The sequence below is a fragment of the Triplophysa rosa genome, linkage group LG4 (assembly GCF_024868665.1).
Source record: "Triplophysa rosa linkage group LG4, Trosa_1v2, whole genome shotgun sequence".
NCBI classification, from domain to species: domain Eukaryota; kingdom Metazoa; phylum Chordata; class Actinopteri; order Cypriniformes; family Nemacheilidae; genus Triplophysa; species Triplophysa rosa.
This window is the reverse complement of record NC_079893.1, coordinates 32,962,259-32,980,575: the sequence shown is the minus strand read 5'-3', so window position 1 is coordinate 32,980,575 and position 18,317 is coordinate 32,962,259. Positions and strand designations below refer to the sequence as shown.

Here is an 18,317-nt window from a genome sequence, read left to right as displayed (position 1 = left end):
GAAACATTTCCCTAAGGAAGCAATGCGTTCTCTGGTGCACTCGTGGCCGGGATGCACAGAACATACTTTGACAAGTTGTTTAGTACAGGGAACTGTGTGCGCGCGACCACTGTATGATGTCAAAGGATGTCGCGAGCGGCGGGGCTACTGTCAGACAGCCCGCTCCCGTCTGAAGTACACAAGTTACCGACCGGTAAAGACGCTTTCATTCGGAAATTTACTTCCGTGCGGCAAGTCCCGAGCTGTGTCTTTCTCTGACACCTTAAAATGCTCCACACACACACTGCCAAAATGTTTGCGGCATTAATAAAGCGCACGTCTCTCTCTCTCTCTCTCTCTCTCTCTCTGCGCTGGTTGCTAGTTGATCGTTTCTCGAGTCATGTTCGGTAAAATTTATTCGGCCATTTCACATATTCGGCCGAATACCGAACATGCGTTTTTTGCTATTTTCGGCAGAATATATTCGGTGGCCGAACATTCGGTGCATCCCTTTTTACACTACCTAAATTTGTTTTAATTTTTCTAATTTGTGTGTTTTTCCTTTTTTACTATACAATAGTGGTATATTTGTCCACATAAATTACTGTAGTATACTATAGTATTTACTATAGTAAACTGCAGTAAAATTCTTAGATATTATCGTGTTTTTGAACTTTACTATAGTATACAGTGTTTATCAATTTACTACAAGGGCACTACAATTTTCAATAGCAAATACTATAGTTCACTAAAGTATTTTTCGTCTGAGTGTTCAATTTTACGGGACTTTTATTTTGACGTGTCTTTGGGAAGACGCTGGAGTGTTTGTGTTTGCAGATAGCTTCCCTCAAACAGTAAACGCTCGTAAAATAAACTTTCAGAGCAACTCTGGAGATGAAGTTCATGTGTCCATGTCCTCATACAGTGCAGCACAGATAAATCCTCGACCATCACTCGTGTTGAATGTTAAACTGTGCACATGTTACATCTCGTCTTGTTTTCGTCACGTGATAAAGGTTCGTTGACGAAAGCAACACTACTGGTCAGTAGCCGGGTTTCCATCTAAACATGATGCCAATCTTTTCAAAGTTCACAATAATTGAAAGAAAAATGTATGCAAAATTGGTCTCTTTCTTTCAATTTTGTAATGCGGATCACAGTGTTATTGGGAACCTAGTGACCAACAGAAATTTAAATGAGGCTTATAGTCTGATGAGTTTAATGTGTATCGGTTAATATGTTCAGTGCAGTCAATCTTCTGATTAAAAAAATGCTCTCAACATTTGATTGAATATTTAAGGTATTTATTGTGGTTTTAAGATGCAGTTGTCATTCTGTTTCTAACTCTGTATGAATATGATCATATTTAACACATTATAAAGACTGACAGCTGTATTCTGCTGCTGTGTGAATATAGAAAATGATACAGAAACTAAATTCACTCTTTATGACTCTTGTGTTTGTTTCAGATGAGAGCGGTGATTCATGTTGTGATGGAGAAACGGCCTCTACATCAAAACAGCGACTGACAGCACAAACTCTTTCCTGCATCACCTGTGGAAAGACATTCAGTTCACAGAGACGTTTAGAGACACATGAGAGAAAACACACAGAACAGAAACTCTTCACCTGCACCAGATGTGACATCAGCTTTCCTACCTTACAAGAGAAGAAACTTCATTCACAAGAGCACAGAGACCAGAAACACTTTCACTGTCAGCAGTGTGGGAAGAACTTTTTCTCGTCTTCTAGTCTGAACATTCACATGAGGTCACACACTGGAGAAAAACCTTTCCACTGCAGTCAATGTGACAAATATTTCAGAACCAAAGGAAATCTTGTTACTCATCAGAGAATTCACACGAGAGAAAAACCCCACAAGTGTCCTCACTGTGACAAGAGATTCAACCACAAACCTCATCTGAAGAAACACATGCGTTCACACACCGATGAGAGACCGTATGAGTGCAGTGAATGTGGAAAAACCTTTAGACAGTCACATGGTCTGAAGGTACACCAGAGAACTCACTCTGAGGAGAAACTCTATCAGTGTTCACACTGTGATAAACACTTCCATCAGAAATCTCAGCTGATATGTCATGAGAGAATTCACACTGGAGAGAAACCTTACCTCTGCTCTGACTGTGGGAAGAGATTTACTGATCAAAGTACTTTTAGGGTTCATCAGAGAATCCACACTGGAGAAAAACCTTATGACTGCAGTGTTTGTGGGAAGAGTTTTAATCGTCATCGCCATTTAGAGAGACACAAGAGAATTCACACTGGAGAAAGACCTTATCAGTGCAGTGTTTGTGGGAAGAGTTTTAATCGTCATCACCATTTAGAGAGACACAAGAAAACTCACACTGGAGAAAGACCTCATCTCTGTAATGTTTGTGGGAAACGTTTCACTGAGCAAACTACTCTACTAAATCACAAGAGAATTCACACAGGTGAAAGACTTTATAAATGTTCTCAGTGTGACAAGACGTTTGCTTATGCAGATGTCTTGAGAACCCATGAGAGAGTTCACACTGGAGAGAAACCTTATCACTGCTCCATCTGTGGTGAGAGATTCACTTATTTAGGAGGTTTTAAGATTCATCAGAAGAAACATGCTGAAGAACGAACTGATCTAAAGTCACACCAAACAACACATTCTGAGGAGAAACTCTATCAGTGTTCACACTGTGATAAAAGTTTTGTTAAAAAATCGTACTTGGTACGTCATGAGAGAATTCACACTGGAGAGAAACCTTACCTCTGCTCTCACTGTGGAAAGAGCTTTACTGATCATAGTACTTTTAAAGTTCATCTGAGAATCCACACTGGAGAACGACCTTATGACTGCAGTGTTTGTGGGAAGAGTTTTAATCGTCATCGCCATTTAGAGAGACACAAGAGAGTTCACACTGGAGAGAAACCTCATCACTGCAGTGTTTGTGGGAAGAGTTTCACTCAACAAACTACTCTACTGAATCACCAGAGACTTCACACAGGTGAAAGACCCTTCAAGTGTTCTCAGTGTGACAAGACGTTTCTTTATTCAGGTAGCTTGAGAATCCATGAGAGAGTTCACACTGGAGAGAAACCTTATCACTGCTTCATCTGTGGAGAGAGATTTGCTTATTTAGCAAGTTTTAAGACTCATCAGAAGAAACATGCTGAAGAACAAACGGCACTGGAATCATCATAACATCTATAACCTGGAATAATTCCCCTCGCAGTTTTCTTCTGTGTACTGTGTGCTAATTTAAATGATTCTGTTATTCTCTTCATGTCTTTTCTCATGTATGAATTAAAATGAATCTGTTTTGTGTTGTATGTTTATTAGATACAACATCATTATTATTAACGTCTTGTGCTTATAACAGTTTGCAGTTAAGATGAGCATATTTTGTGTTCACAGTATAGCACGGCCTCTCGTATCTTATCGCTACTTTACTGTTAAGACTGAATGGGCAGACGAACTCGTGAACTGTGTATTCTTTAATAAAATGTGAGGGGAAGAGACTTTGCTTGAAAGGTATCATTTGCTCTGTGTTTGTCAACTTATTGTGTCGCAAACATACTTTCTTCTTTTTGGAGAATACACAAGTCTCTCTGAGTTAGGAAAGTACATTGTAAAAAAATGCTGCTTATTTTTTGACACTATTTCCCTGCTGAAAAAATCAATAGAAACCATTAAAGAAGTTGTAATGGTTTTAAAGAGATTTGTATTGGTTATAATGGAAACTATAATGGTTTCTCCTGGTATGTGATGGATTCTATTGGTGGGATGTTAAATCCTATTGGAATAATGCCCAAAACACACTACAAAAATTAATTTTGTAAGGGTTTTAATGGAAAAAGCGATTGGGGTATTATAATGCAAATCATTAGAATTTCTGTGATCGTTTCTGTTGGGTTTCTATGGGTTTTGTTTCAGCAGGGAGGACAGCGTTAAAGGAACAATACTGGGTTTTTAGGAGGATCTATTGACAGAAATGCAATATAATATACAAAACTATTTCTTCAGAGGTGTATAAATACCTTATGTAATGAACCATTATGTTTCTAATACCTTAGAATAAGCTGTTTATATCTACATACAGAGCGGGCCTACATACATTGAATTCGCCGCCATGTTTTGTACAGCAGCCCTAAACGGACAAACATCTCTACAAAACGCGCGTTTCCTCTCCGCTGCGGTATCGTGGTGAAAAGGATCGCGGGAAGATCCGTGATCTGTACGGATCGTGCTCTCCGGTGCGGAACGCATGTGACCCGCGGATTAACTGAAAGTTTATTCATCATCGAGTAAGAGAGTAAAACGCGCTCTCTCTCTCCAGTATCTGGACGAGTACAATATTAAAGCGGTTCCAGATCATCAATGACGCTCAAAACTGCTCCGTCACACAGCTAATATTACAACAACAACATATCTTGGTATGTTAGTATGTTACTCACATACTGATCCGAATCAAAGCAACCTCCTCGGGGGTGATTTTTAGACGATCTTTCTCTCCGACGTCTCTCTGCTGGAAAGTATCTGCGAGTATATCTGCTAAAAGCCTCAGTACCGCGGGTCTTAACGCGTCTCTGCTGTAAAGTCTTTATAATATTAACACAGGTCCTAGCTCCTGCCTGACTTTTATCCTTCTTTTTAAACTTAAAATCCACAGACCTTTTGTTTTATGTAATACATAAGTCATAGCTCTTTCTACCGTCTCTCTAATGCCCGCAAAATCTCTTCCCTGCGTCAACATGAGAACGACATCTTTTTGTACTATGGTGGCCACCGTCGTGTTTGGACTGAGCAATTCGTTGCAAATCTATAATACAACGCTAGTGGCCGCTGTTAATTAAGAACTGCGCCTTTAAAGCCCCTGCTGAAAAACAATTCAAACCATAACAGAAATTCTAATGGTTTCAATTAAAATACCATTATGAGCTTGAGCTTTTTCCATTAAAACCATTACATAATAGTTTTTTGTACTTGGGCATAGTGTTGCACGATACACCGGTACTAGAAAGTACCGCGATACCCTTCTGTTAAAACGGTACCAATTTCTCATTTATTTGGTGCCGGTACTTTAATGAGGCGCGCGTTTCAGAGAAAACATCCTGAAATGCGTCCAGCCGTATGTGCGCGCGCGTGTGCTCTCAGCGCTCTCTTCAGTCAGTGGACGCGCACAACTTTCTTTCCTCGTATTTGCGCTGCAGATTTCGGGGTGACGACGAAATGAAAGTCATGGCGACAAACATAAGTGCCTTTTCCGTCTGTTCACGACTTGTCAGTGAAGCAGATGCGCAAAGGGGCATTATAGCCGAGTCGAGGCGTGCGGCAAAGTGCAGACGTCTATGCAAAATCTGGGGACCAAAAGAGCCAACATGATCAGCTTGGCGAAGCATTTCACCAACAGACATCCCGACCCGTTTAAAGAACTTTAAAAGTGACAGGTAGCGTATGTGAATGATAACAATAGCCTGAATAATGCTTTAGGATTTATTTTGTGACAGGCCAACATTATTGATAACGCTTTACAACTAGGTTCCATTTCTAAAAATTAGTTAGCTAACATGAACTAATAATGGGTAGTCAATTTAAAATATTAACAGTTGAATTTGTTAACATTTATCAATGAACTAATATGAATAAACAACTAGATTTGTATTAAGTTACATAAACAAATTAATAAATGCTGTAAATGGAGATTTATTGTTAGTTCATGTCAGAACGCATTGTGTAATGTTTTTAATGATTTGTAATGTATTGAAGTGAATAAATTGAACCATGCTTTAAGGTCTTAGCTAGTATTTATGTAGATTAATTTAAGTTTAAACATTTTCTTTTCTCGTTTCACCTTAGCAGACAGCAAACACTGAGACAGGTACACGTTTAGCACTGTATCATAGATTGACACCTGACACTCATACAGTATGGAGGTCTGTGTGGTGACGTGTTATTTTTAAATAAGGGGGAAGATATGCTCAAAAAGCAAGGCAAGAACACAGTGTAAGTTGTAAGAGTAAAAAATAAAATAACAGAATTATGTTACGTTTCATCATTTTTTATTTAATTACTTCCTGTATGTTCTTTTTGCATGGTATCAATTTAGTATTGGTATCGAAATACGTTTCTTAGGTATTGTATCGAACTCAAAAAATTGGTATCGTGACAACACTACTTGGGCATTATTCTAATAAGATGTTTTGGTGTTCTATTGGTTCACATCGGTAACATCACACCGATAAAATCCATCACATACCAGTAGACACCATTACAGTTCCCATTAAAACCAATATGATTCCCCAAGAAAATACCTCTTGTACTGTGTCTGCTGGAAAGACACGGAACACTAGATTCATGAAGATGTTATTAACAAATGTCCTTGAAACTGCAAGACATTTTTTGGTGTGTAAAAATAATACTAATAAAAAACAAGGAAGATATATGGACGAATGTCAAAGATCTCACTACCGCCCCCCCCCCCAACTGCCATAGTAGGGAAAATTAATACTTTGGGAGTCAATGGGTGATAAGATCTGTTTGGTTACTGACATTCTTCCAAATATATTCCTTCGTGTTCAGCAGAACAAAGAAATTTATTTAGGTTTGAAATAACTTGAGGTTGAGTAAATGATGACAGAATTTAATTTTTTTGGGCGAACTATCCCTTTAACTATTGTTTTATTTTCGAAAAAATGAAAATCCCACATTAGTTGATGTTGATACACATTGTATTAGAAACCTGGCTAGAAATGACCAGCATATATTTTCATACATAATAGTGGTACTTTTTGCAAACATAGTTTAAATATATAACATTTGCCACAAAGGGCCAGTTCTGGTCAGAATTGTTATACTCCTCGATAACGTACTTTACGTGCATCTGTGTACATTTTTTGGAGTTTATGTAAAGCGACTAAAGTGCGCAGATATTTAACCTCGACTAAAGCGCCCCTACATTAAAACAATCAAAGAATGACTGAAATGATCGTCATGAATCTAATGTTGAGTGTGTTGTGTCTCCAGTCCAGCAGGAGTCGCTCTGCAGCTCTTCAGTCCGCCGATAAACCCACTAAAGAAAGAAAGAAAGTCAAACATCAAGCGCTGCGTGTTCACATCACTCTGATTTTCACGTGCTTTGTGTGTATTTCGTGATCAAACCTCCACAGAGTCTCTGGATTCTGTCTGTAACGCTGGAGAACAGCAGATCCTGAACACCAGACCACTCAACATGTGTTCTGTCACACTGATGGAGATGAAAACAGAACTCACAGTGAAGGAAGAACAGACTGATGAAGATGAGAATCATGATGGTTTTGTTCCTTCAGGTGAAATGGTGAATGACAGGAAGCTGGAGATAAAAACAGAACCCAAATCAGAGGAAGAACAGACTGATGAAGACAGCGGGAACATGATGGACATAGAACCCACAGCAGAGGAGCTTTACACTGACGAAGATGACAATCATGATGATGATGATGATGATTTTATTCCTTCAGGTGTGTTTCTTTTGTTGTTGTTATTTTTCACAGTATTTCAGTGTCACGTGAGTTTCTGTCAACTTTGTTACTATGAAATACGGGACAAAATTTGATTGTGCAGCAGTGCTAATTAGCATAGGCAAGACGTCATTGCTTCGTATTTGCGTTTACTCTCTAAATGGTTACATACAGTACTGTATAGTATTTTAACATTTTGGCACAATTAAATGCACAATAAAGCCGTTCTCATTTATACATTTTCTATTTTCAGACATAAATTAATAAAATAGTAGACTACGCGTCCGTCTGGCTAACAAACTATGTGCATATGTCCTACAGACAAACTACATTCATGTTGCTATTCTTTTCTGTCAAAAGTTTGTTAACACTGCGCCAGAGCCACTGAGAGAGAGAGTTGTGCCAACGGAAGTCCAAAACGCCGGAGCGTCACGTGATTCATGGAGCCTTCAGTTATTTCCAGGAAGTTATGTGTTCTCTTTAAATGCTTTATTTCTGTGATCAGATGACAGGTGTCAGTAATATCATTCGCAAGTGTCTTGATCACCACCACCACTGCTGCTGTTGCTTCAATCCGCGGAGCAGTCAATAAACGGGACATGGGAAGTCACGTACGGGACAAATCAGGCAGGCTCAATATACGGGACGTCCCAGCTAATACGGGGACGGTTGGCAACCCTAGTTGTCTTCATGTAACTCATGTCACATATACTAGGCTTCTCTTAATTAGTGAAACACTGTAGTTTCTCAGAGATTTTTTTTGTGGTGCTGTGCGGTCAGTAGCCGGGTTTCCATCTAAACGTGATAATAATAGAAAGAAAAATGTATGCAAAATCGGTGTCTTTCTGTCAAGTTTGTAATGCGGATCACAGTGTTATTGGTACTAGTCACCAACAGAAATAGAAACAAGGCTTAGTCTCACAGGTTTAATGTTCGCTACATTAGAATTTATTCAACATATGCCTTTCCATTTCCCATTATTAGCATGAACTGTTTATTTTGGAAAAAAAAGAAACCACCTCAAGCGAGCGTGAAAACTTGCTCTCAACATTTGGTTGAATATTTAAGGTATTTATTGTGGTTTTAAGATGCAGTTGTCACTCTTTTTCTAACTCTGTATGAATATGATCATATTTAACACAGTTAAAATACTGTCCGCTCTATTCTGCTGCTGTATAAATATAGAAAATGATACAGAAACTAAATTCACTCCCTTATTTTCACTCTTTATGACTCTTGTGTTTGTTTCAGATGAGAGCGGTGATTCATGTTGTGATGGAGAAACGGCCTCTACATCAAAACAGCGACTGACAGCACAAACTCTTTCCTGCATCACCTGTGGAAAGACATTCAGTTCACAGAGACGTTTAGAGACACATGAGAGAAAACACACAGAACAGAAACTCTTCACCTGCACCAGATGTGACATCAGCTTTCCTACCTTACAAGAGAAGAAACTTCATTCACAAGAGCACAGAGACCAGAAACACTTTCACTGTCAGCAGTGTGGGAGAGCTTGTGTCTCGTCTTCTAGTCTGAACGCTCACATGAGGACACACACTGGAGAAAAACCTTTCCACTGCAGTCAATGTGGCAAATATTTCAGCAGCAAACAATATCTTGTTGCTCATCAGAGAATTCACACGGGAGAAAAACCGTACGCGTGTCCTCACTGTGACAAGAGATTCAACCACAGACCTCATCTGAAGAAACATGTGCTTGTCCACACCGATGAGAGACCGTATCAGTGCAGTGAATGTGGAAAAACCTTTAGACAGTCATATGGTCTGAAGGTACACCAGAGAACTCACTCTGAGGAGAAACTCTATCAGTGTTCACACTGTGATAAACGCTTCCGTCAGAAATCTCAGCTGATAACTCATGAGAGAATTCACACTGGAGAGAAACCATATGTCTGCTCTCACTGTGGAAAGAGATTTACTGATCAAAGTACTTTTAGGGTTCATCTGAGAATCCACACTGGAGAGAAACCTTATCAGTGCAGTGTTTGTGGGAAGAGTTTTAATCGTCATCGCCATTTAGTGAGACACAAGAAAACTCACACTGGAGAAAGACCTCATCTCTGTAATGTTTGTGGGAAACGTTTCACTGAGCAAACTACTCTACTAAATCACCAGAGACTTCACACAGGTGAAAGACCCTTCAAATGTTCTCAGTGTGACAAGACGTTTGCTTATGCAGATGTCTTGAGAACCCATGAGAGAGTTCACACTGGAGAGAAACCTTATCACTGCTCCATCTGTGGAAAGAGCTTCACTGATCATAGTACTTTTAGGGTCCATCAGCGAGTTCACACTGGAGAGAAACCTTATCACTGCTCCACCTGCGGCGATAGATTTGCATATTTAAGAAGTTTTCGGACTCATCAGAAGAAACATGCTGACGAACAAACTGATCTAAATTCACACCAAACAACACATTCTGAGGAGAAACTCTATCAATGTTCACACTGTGATAAAAGTTTTGTTAAAAAATCGTACTTGGTACGTCATGAGAGAATTCACACTGGAGAGAAACCTTACCTCTGCTCTCACTGTGGAAAGAGCTTTACTGATCATAGTACTTTTAAAGTTCATCTGAGAATCCACACTGGAGAACGACCTTATGACTGCAGTGTTTGTGGGAAGAGTTTCAGTCGACATCACCATTTAGAGAGACACAAGAGAGTTCACACTGGAGAGAAACCTCATCACTGCAGTGTTTGTGGGAAGAGTTTCACTCAACAAACTACTCTACTGAATCACCAGAGACTTCACACAGGTGAAAGACTTTATAAATGTTCTCAGTGTGACAAGACGTTTCTTTATTCAGGTAGCTTGAGAACCCACGAGAGAGTTCACACTGGAGAGAAACCTTATCACTGCTCCATCTGTGGAGAGAGATTCACTTATTTAAGAAGTCTTCGGACTCATCAGAAGAAACATGCTGAAGAACAAACTGTACAAGAATCATCATAACATCTATAACCTGGAATAATTCCCCTCGCAGTTTTCTTCTGTGTACTGTGTGCTAATTTAAATGATTCTGTTATTCTCTTCATGTCTTTTCTCATGTATGAATTAAAATGAATCTGTTTTGTGTTGTATGTTGGTGTGATGTGGTTGCGGGGGTGTTGTACAGGGCAAATATGGCACCTTGTCTTTTAATTACTTTATATCTAACGTAACATGATTTTCATGTCAAATTCTTAAATGTAAATCAATGGTATCATTTTAATTTTGCCAGAGATCTCAACGTCAGACATGAAATACATCTAAACGTGGTTTAAAAAGTATGAGCAGTTTGTCCCTTCACGTGTCCCGTAGTTTGGTTGTTTTAACTTGGTTTATTAGTTATCAGAATGTTTTCATTATTTATTTACATGGGTGGATGGATTTACCAGTGTCTTCATATTGCATTTTCACATTTTTATTCAGACTTGTCTGCAGTGTCATCACGGGGATCCATAATTATAAAAAACTTTCCGAAACAAGTTGGAGTGCTGGGGGAGTGTGTCAAGTACAGAAATACTACGTCATATGTCCAACTCGTTTTTTTACCATGTTTAGCATGAGAATCCAAGCACGTTTAACAGTGTAAAGAAGTCAGGATGCTTGACATAGCATGATACCCGATCTTTAACATCTTCTGCTTATAACAGTTTGTATTTAAGATGAGCATATTTTGTGTTCACAGTATAGCTCGGCCTCTCGTATCTTATTGCTACTTTACTGTTGAAGGGGTCATATGGCGGAAGTACGTGTTTTTCTGTGTTTTTGGTGTGTTATAAGTTGCCCATGCATGTATTAGACACGTAAAATTGCAGAAATGAAAATGTGGGAACAAAAGAGTCATTCTATGTAAAAGCGAATGCTCAACCAGACTTGCCTGAAACGCCTCGTCTAACCACACACCGGCGAATCTACGTAACTTCGTAACATGATTTGACTAAGACCGCCCAAATCTACACGTAGTTAAGATGGCGTACTTGTAAATCTCATTGTATCGTCTGTCAGTACAATTGAAGAGGAACCTGATGTTCAGAATATGGTCAGAGGCGTTACATTTCCGTGAAATGCTTGCAGTATTTGACCAATCACTACCCTGATAGCACACATACATCTGGTTTACGTCTATTTGACGTCTGTATTTACATCTGCAAGACATCTACAATACATCGTTTGCTCATCTGCAATACGTCTCGGAGATGTCTGCTGTCAGACGTCATATAGACATCTAGAAGATGTCTGTAAGATGTTTATGATTTAGAATGGATGTACAACAGCTCTTTCTAAGATGTTTAGCAGATGTTTTTAAGCAGCAGATCTCCAGATCTTTAGCAGACGTCTCCGAGACGTATTGCAGATGAGCAAACTATGTATTTAAGATGTCTTGCAGATGTAAATGCAGACGTCAAATAGACGTAAACCAGATGGATTGTGCTGTACGCACTGGTAAACTGGCCAATCATAGCACACCTCGCTTTTCAGAGCCATGAGGCTTGTTCGACTTGATGCGGCGCCGCAAGATCCGACATCGGATGACATCAAAGTACCGCGAGAGCCATTCGAAAAACCATCAAATGTTTGGTTTCGAATGGCTCTCGCGGTACTTTGATGTCATCCGCCTGACGGATCTTGCGGCGCCACATCAAGTCGAACAAGCCTATGAGCTTTGTAAAAATCAGCACGTTTCAGAGAGGCGGGGCAAAGAGGAGATACAAACATGCACGGTGTGTGGAAAATACAACGTTTTTGAACCTTGAATGGTGTATTGCGTTACATCTAAAACAAACCATAATATTCGTTTTAGCCGTGTCATATGACTCCTTTAAGACTGAATGGGCAGGCGAACTCGTGAACTGTGTATTCTTTAATAGGATGGTATAAAATGTGAGGGGAAGAGACTTTGCTTGAAAGGTATCATTTGCTCTGTTTGTCAACTTATTGTGTCTTAAACACACTTTCTTCTTTTTGGAGAATACAAGTCATAATGCTTCTTATTTTTAGACACTATTTACGAGTACAACGTTCATTTCTGTAAAGCCCCTGCTGAAAAACAATAGAAACCATTCCAGAAATTCTAATGGTTTCCATTAAAATACCACTATGAACCTTGAGCTTTTTCATTAAAACCATTACAGAAATGTTTTTTGTATATGTTTTGAGCATTATTCCAATAGGATGTTTTGGTGTTCTATTGGTTCACATCTGTAACATCACACCGATAAAATCCATCACATACCAGTTGACTCCATTACAGTTACCATTAAAACCAATAGGATTATAATACAATATAACCAGTATTAAATCCATTATATAGAGTTTCAGGCAATTCATATTCAAGCGGGGTTGGAATTTGCTGATCGGACAGCCGTGTCAAGAGGTTGGTGTATAATTTGGGGATCTTTTCTCGGCACAACACCGGCCGGACCTCGCTGAATTTGAAAGTGACAGTGGGCTAATAAACCTTAGAACCTCTTGACTGGAGAGTTTTTGTATCTTTAATGCTAATCAGTGCATCTTTAAGTACATGTTTGACATTTTTAGTTTAAAAAAGACAAATAACTTTATATCACACTGATATGTGATCTAATAAAAGCTTATCAGCGCACTTGTCCTAAAGCAAAAACACAATTGTTTTAGGAATCCGTCAAAGCATGTTTAAACATACATGTTTTACACACATTCTAACCAACATTTTCTAGATGTCTATATGACACCTGTCAGCAGACGTCTCAGAGACGTATTGCAGATGAGCAAACTTTCAAATAAATACATCTTGTACCCTGTCTGCTGGAAAGACACTCAACGCTAGATTCATGAAGTTGTTGACAAATGTCCTTGAAACTGCCAGACATTTTTTGTGTGATATATTACAAAAAAATCAGGAAGATATTTGGACGAATGTCAGTGACCAAACAGATCTCACCCCCATTAACTGACATATGCGGAAAATAACTACTATGGGAGTCAATGGGTGATAAGATCGATTTGGTTACTGACATTCTTCCAAATATTTTCCTTTGTGTTCAGCAGAACAAAGAAATTTATTTAGGTTTGAAATAACTTGGTCGAGTAAATGATGACAGAACTTTCATTTTTTGGGCGAATTATCCCTTTAGCTGTTGTTTTATTTTCAGAAAAATTAAAATCCCACATTGGCTGATGCTGAAACATATTGTATTAGAAACATGCTAGAAATTACCAGCATATATTTTCATACATAATAGTGGTACTTTTTGCACTCATAGTTAAAAAAAATTGCCACAAACTAGAGTCCATCCAGTGAATCTCGGCCAATTCTGTTATGCTGATAGATAACGTACTTAACAATCAAATAATGTATGAAATGATCGTCATGTACAGTATCTAGTGTTGAGTGTCTTGTGTCTCCAGTCCAGCAGGAGTCGCTCTGCAGCTCTTCAGTCCGCCGATAAACCCACTAAAGAAAGAAAGAAAGTCAAACATCAAGCGCTGCGTGTTCACATCACTCTGATTTTCTCTCTTTAGTGTTTTAAACAGAGTGTTGTGTGTGTGTGTTTGTGTTGAGATGTTGAGGATGACGTCACAGATGTGCTGTAAATCAGTGGGAACTGATCTGTCCATGCTGGATATTGATGATTTCATCACAGAAATCTGTCAGCTGAAGAAAGAGGTGGCGTTACTGGAGGAAAAGCTGAGGACAAGAGGAGATGAACTCAACACTGAGGTTTGGACACATTCAACATCATTTACTGCTTTTATACTGTCATTCATGTCAAACTAAACCAAAGTGAGACATCACACATATATTCTATATAAAGCTCCAGTGCTGATGATGTGTTGTGTGTTTGTCAGATTGTGGTAAAGGTCGAGTCAAACCCCACAGACGCTCAGGACACTGTGTGTGACAGTAATCACACCTTGAATCAGGATGAATCTACTGATCAAACCTCCACAGAGTCTCTGGATTCTGTCTGTAACGCTGGAGAACAGCAGATCCTGAACACCAGACCACTCAACATGTGTTCTGTCAGACTGGTGGACTGCAGGAAACTGATGGAGATGAGAAGACAAACACCAGCAGAAGAAGAAGAAGAAGAACATCACACTGATGAAGATGAGAATCATGATGATGATGATGATTTCATTCCTTCAGGTATGTTCCATTTGTTGTCTGTTCACAATATTTCATTCTCGTGTTTCTCAGTGGACACTGATGTAGTTTCAGATGTGCTGGAGGTTGTTGTTAACGCTGTTGTGTTTGTTTCAGATGAGAGCGGTGATTCATGTTGTGATGGAGAAACGGCCTCTACATCAAAACAGCGACTGACAGCACAAACTCTTTCCTGCATCACCTGTGGAAAGACATTCAGTTCACAGAGACGTTTAGAGACACATGAGAGAAAACACACAGAACAGAAACTCTTCACCTGCACCAGATGTGACATCAGCTTTCCTACCTTACAAGAGAAGAAACTTCATTCACAAGAGCACAGAGACCAGAAACACTTTCACTGTCAGCAGTGTGGGAGAGCTTGTGTCTCGTCTTCTAGTCTGAACGCTCACATGAGGACACACACTGGAGAAAAACCTTTCCACTGCAGTCAATGTGACAAATATTTCAGCACCAAAGGAAGTCTTGTTAGTCATCAGAGAATTCACACGGGAGAGAAACGGTACGCGTGTCCTCACTGTGACAAGAGATTCAACCACAGACCTCATCTGAAGAGACATGTGCATTTACACACCAGTGAGAGACCGTATGAGTGCAGTGAATGTGGAAAAACCTTTAGTAATTTAGATGGTCTAAAGTCACACCAGAGAACTCACTCTGAGGAGAAACTCTATCAGTGTTCACACTGTGATAAACGTTACCGTCATAAATCTCAGCTGATAACTCATGAGAGAATTCACACTGGAGAGAAACCTTACCTCTGCTCTCACTGTGGGAAGAGATTTACTGATTCATCTCGTTTCGGAGTTCATCAGAGAGTTCACACTGGAGAAAAACCTTTTCACTGCAGTGTTTGTGGGAAGAGTTTCACTCAACATAATAACTTACTAAAACACCAGAGAACTCACACAGGTGAAAGACTTTATAAATGTTCTCAGTGTGACAAGACGTTTGCTCGATCAGATGTCCTAAAAACCCATGAGAGAGTTCACACTGGAGAGAAACCTTATCACTGCTCCATCTGTGGAGAGAGATTCACTTATTTAGGAAGTTTTAATTCTCATCAGAAGAAACATGCTGAAGAACAAACTGCACTGGATTCATCATAGTAGCGTCTTTTTCTATTTTCATAAACAGTGTCTGTAATCTGAAATAATTGTATTTATAGTAAATTACTTTGTTTTTGTGAAGTATATTTTCTGTAGTCTGTGGAGTTAATTGCCAGTTTGATTGGGGCAGGTAGGGTCTTACACTGCTAGTTGTTGTTTTTTGTCATGAATGAATAGAACTGAACATGTGTTGTGCGTCATCAGTATAATTAGCAATATCTTCATGAGTACGTCTGTAAGAGGTCTGCTGAAGATCTGGAAAACATCTTCTGTGTAAAAACATCCGCTAAACAATATGAAGGCTGTTTTACCAAATGGAGTGTGCTATCAGGGAATTCACAGTGCGTGTTACAATGGCTAGTTCTTCCTAATAGTGTGTAAACATTTTAAATGTAAAAATACATAAAATTGAAAATATAGGCCATATTAAAAATGTAAAATCAAATACAGTGGTTAGTTAAAATCTGATTTTATAGATAGAGACAAAATTCACTTACTTTACCTTGCATGAAATGAAATGTATTTATCTTCCATGTGTTTCTTTGTGTTGCATTTGATCGTTTTCTGTAAGGCTGTTCTGCAAAATTGTGAATTAAATCCTCTGACACCCAACAGTCACTTGAGATTTAAAAGGCTGATGTCACTTGAGATCCTCAAAGATGTGAGCGTCTTGACCAGCTGCATTACCACGTTGTATGGCAACACTACTGTGAGGGACTGTAACCGTCTGCAGAGAGTAACTTGTGAAGACTGCTGAGAAGATCGTCAGGACTTCACTGCTCTCTCTGGAGGACATTTACCACCCCCGACATGGATTGGTCACACTCTTACCCTCAGGATGGAGGTAAAATGCTTGTAACCAAACAGTTCTTGGACCCCATTGACTCCCATAGTAGGAAAAATTACTTTATACATTTTTCCTATAAAAAGAAAATATTTTCTTTTGTGATGTGATGCACTGACGTGAAAATTATTGGCCGAAGCCGAATAAAAATGAAACACTTTGCCGAATAGCAAACACAGCTTTTCTTATTTCTTCTATTTATTTAGCCAATTTTTTCACTATTGCATAAACTGAATGGTCAAAATGTGCTTTTTATATTTTGTCTTGCTTTTCAATATAATACAATATAACTTAAAATAAAATTGAGCAAAACAAGTCCCTGTTGAAAAAAACTGCATATGCTGAGGCCATCTACCTCATGAACAGTTAAATGTTTACTGTGCAATAAAAACACGTGCAATACACAACTATATACTCATATTTATTATACATAATGTTGTTGATATAATATTCAGCTATCCACATTCCCCTGCATAACTTGTATATAACACAGTATAATTTGTATAGAGCACATCTGTACATACAATATACTGTCTATTGTCCTTTTGTCTAATATTGTCCTTTTTGTCAAATGTGTATTGTATATAAATATATATTTATTTTTTACGTTTTGTTACCTGTGCCTTGTCACTTTTTTTAACCTGTATGTGCACTGGAAGCTGTGTCCAAGCACACTTGGCAATAAAGCTCTTTCTGATTCTGGTTTAAACTAGTCATGTGCTGGTCCAAGATGGCCATATGCTGGTCCTTAGCTGGACTAAGCTGGTCAAACCACCATCAAAACATACCTAACCCCGCATATGCTGTGTTTTTCAACAGGGGTAGGCTAAATTAAAACAAAATTTGAGCCCTCTCCCTTCTTGAATAGCCTATATTAGGCCTGTAACTGACTGCTGAAACAATGTACTGTACAACAAGTGTCCTTCAACATTATAAGATAAAACTATGAATAAACGAAAACTGTTGGAAAATTATAGGCTATACTGCAAAACGATTTAAAGAAGAAAACAACATCCGTGCAAGCAATTCTGACTCACAACCATTTCAGTCTCTCCGTCATTTTCCGTCTCTCCTCCAAACTCTACCCACAAAAGCTCATTGTTCTCTCAGAAGGTGCACACGCAGGCAGGAGGCACAGAACATACTTTGACAAGTTGTTTAGTACAGGGGACTGTGTGCACGCGACCACTGTATGATGTCAAAGGATGGCGGGGCTACTGTCAGACCACCCGCTCCAGGCTTATAAAAGCGACATAAATATCTTAATTCAACTAAGGCATAGTCCTGTTTTAAGCTAAACTGTGTCTGTGAAACCGGGCCTTAGTGTATTTGTTTATTTAATAATTATATAGTCAATGATCAAGTGTTTTAAAATTTTAACTATTTAATTAAGCTTAATAATCAAACTGTGACACGTCGGACACTGTTGTTTGTCCGTCGTTCATTTAGACATTGTTTTGTCATGTTGACGTTGCAAGACTTGACATTTAATAGTTCTTATTATAATAGGTACTATGTGGGTTTTGTTCAGAATTGGACAGATTTTTTATTATATTGTCTTGAACATTGAATTCTTACACCTAATTAATGTCTGAAATGGCCTCAAAAAGTATAGTTTAACCAATTAGGCCGTTTTCTTTTTTAAGATGAATATAACAATTCAGCGAGGGAGATCCTTGCCCGAAATAAAGAGGTGCACCTCTTGCAAGGACTTCCACTGGCTATTTTGTAGTGCA

At 38.8% G+C, this 18,317-nt stretch overlaps 2 protein-coding genes across 3 annotated transcripts; both read left to right on the top strand.

The window, feature by feature from the left end:
• The first annotated feature begins 799 nt into the window (after positions 1 to 799).
• LOC130552898 (zinc finger protein 658B-like) lies at positions 800 to 3,608 on the top strand. 2 transcript variants are annotated; one of them, XR_008962793.1, is made up of 2 exons: positions 800 to 1,021; positions 1,449 to 1,554. XR_008962793.1 is itself a non-coding variant. In XM_057331575.1 (2 exons), exons 1-2 carry the CDS (start codon positions 959 to 961, stop codon positions 3,173 to 3,175), a joined length of 1,764 nt encoding a protein of 587 aa, XP_057187558.1. In that variant the 5' UTR covers positions 814 to 958; the 3' UTR covers positions 3,176 to 3,608. The 2 variants fall into 2 exon arrangements, 1 of the variants encoding a protein (XP_057187558.1); XM_057331575.1 differs by having other exon boundaries at positions 814 to 995; positions 1,449 to 3,608.
• Positions 3,609 to 7,043: 3,435 nt separating this feature from the next.
• LOC130553103 (zinc finger protein 271-like) lies at positions 7,044 to 16,842 on the top strand. The gene is made up of 5 exons (XM_057331849.1): positions 7,044 to 7,470; positions 8,722 to 10,445; positions 13,984 to 14,181; positions 14,310 to 14,610; positions 14,725 to 16,842. Exons 1-5 carry the CDS (start codon positions 7,203 to 7,205, stop codon positions 15,735 to 15,737), a joined length of 3,504 nt encoding a protein of 1,167 aa, XP_057187832.1. The 5' UTR covers positions 7,044 to 7,202; the 3' UTR covers positions 15,738 to 16,842.
• Positions 16,843 to 18,317: the final 1,475 nt, after the last annotated feature.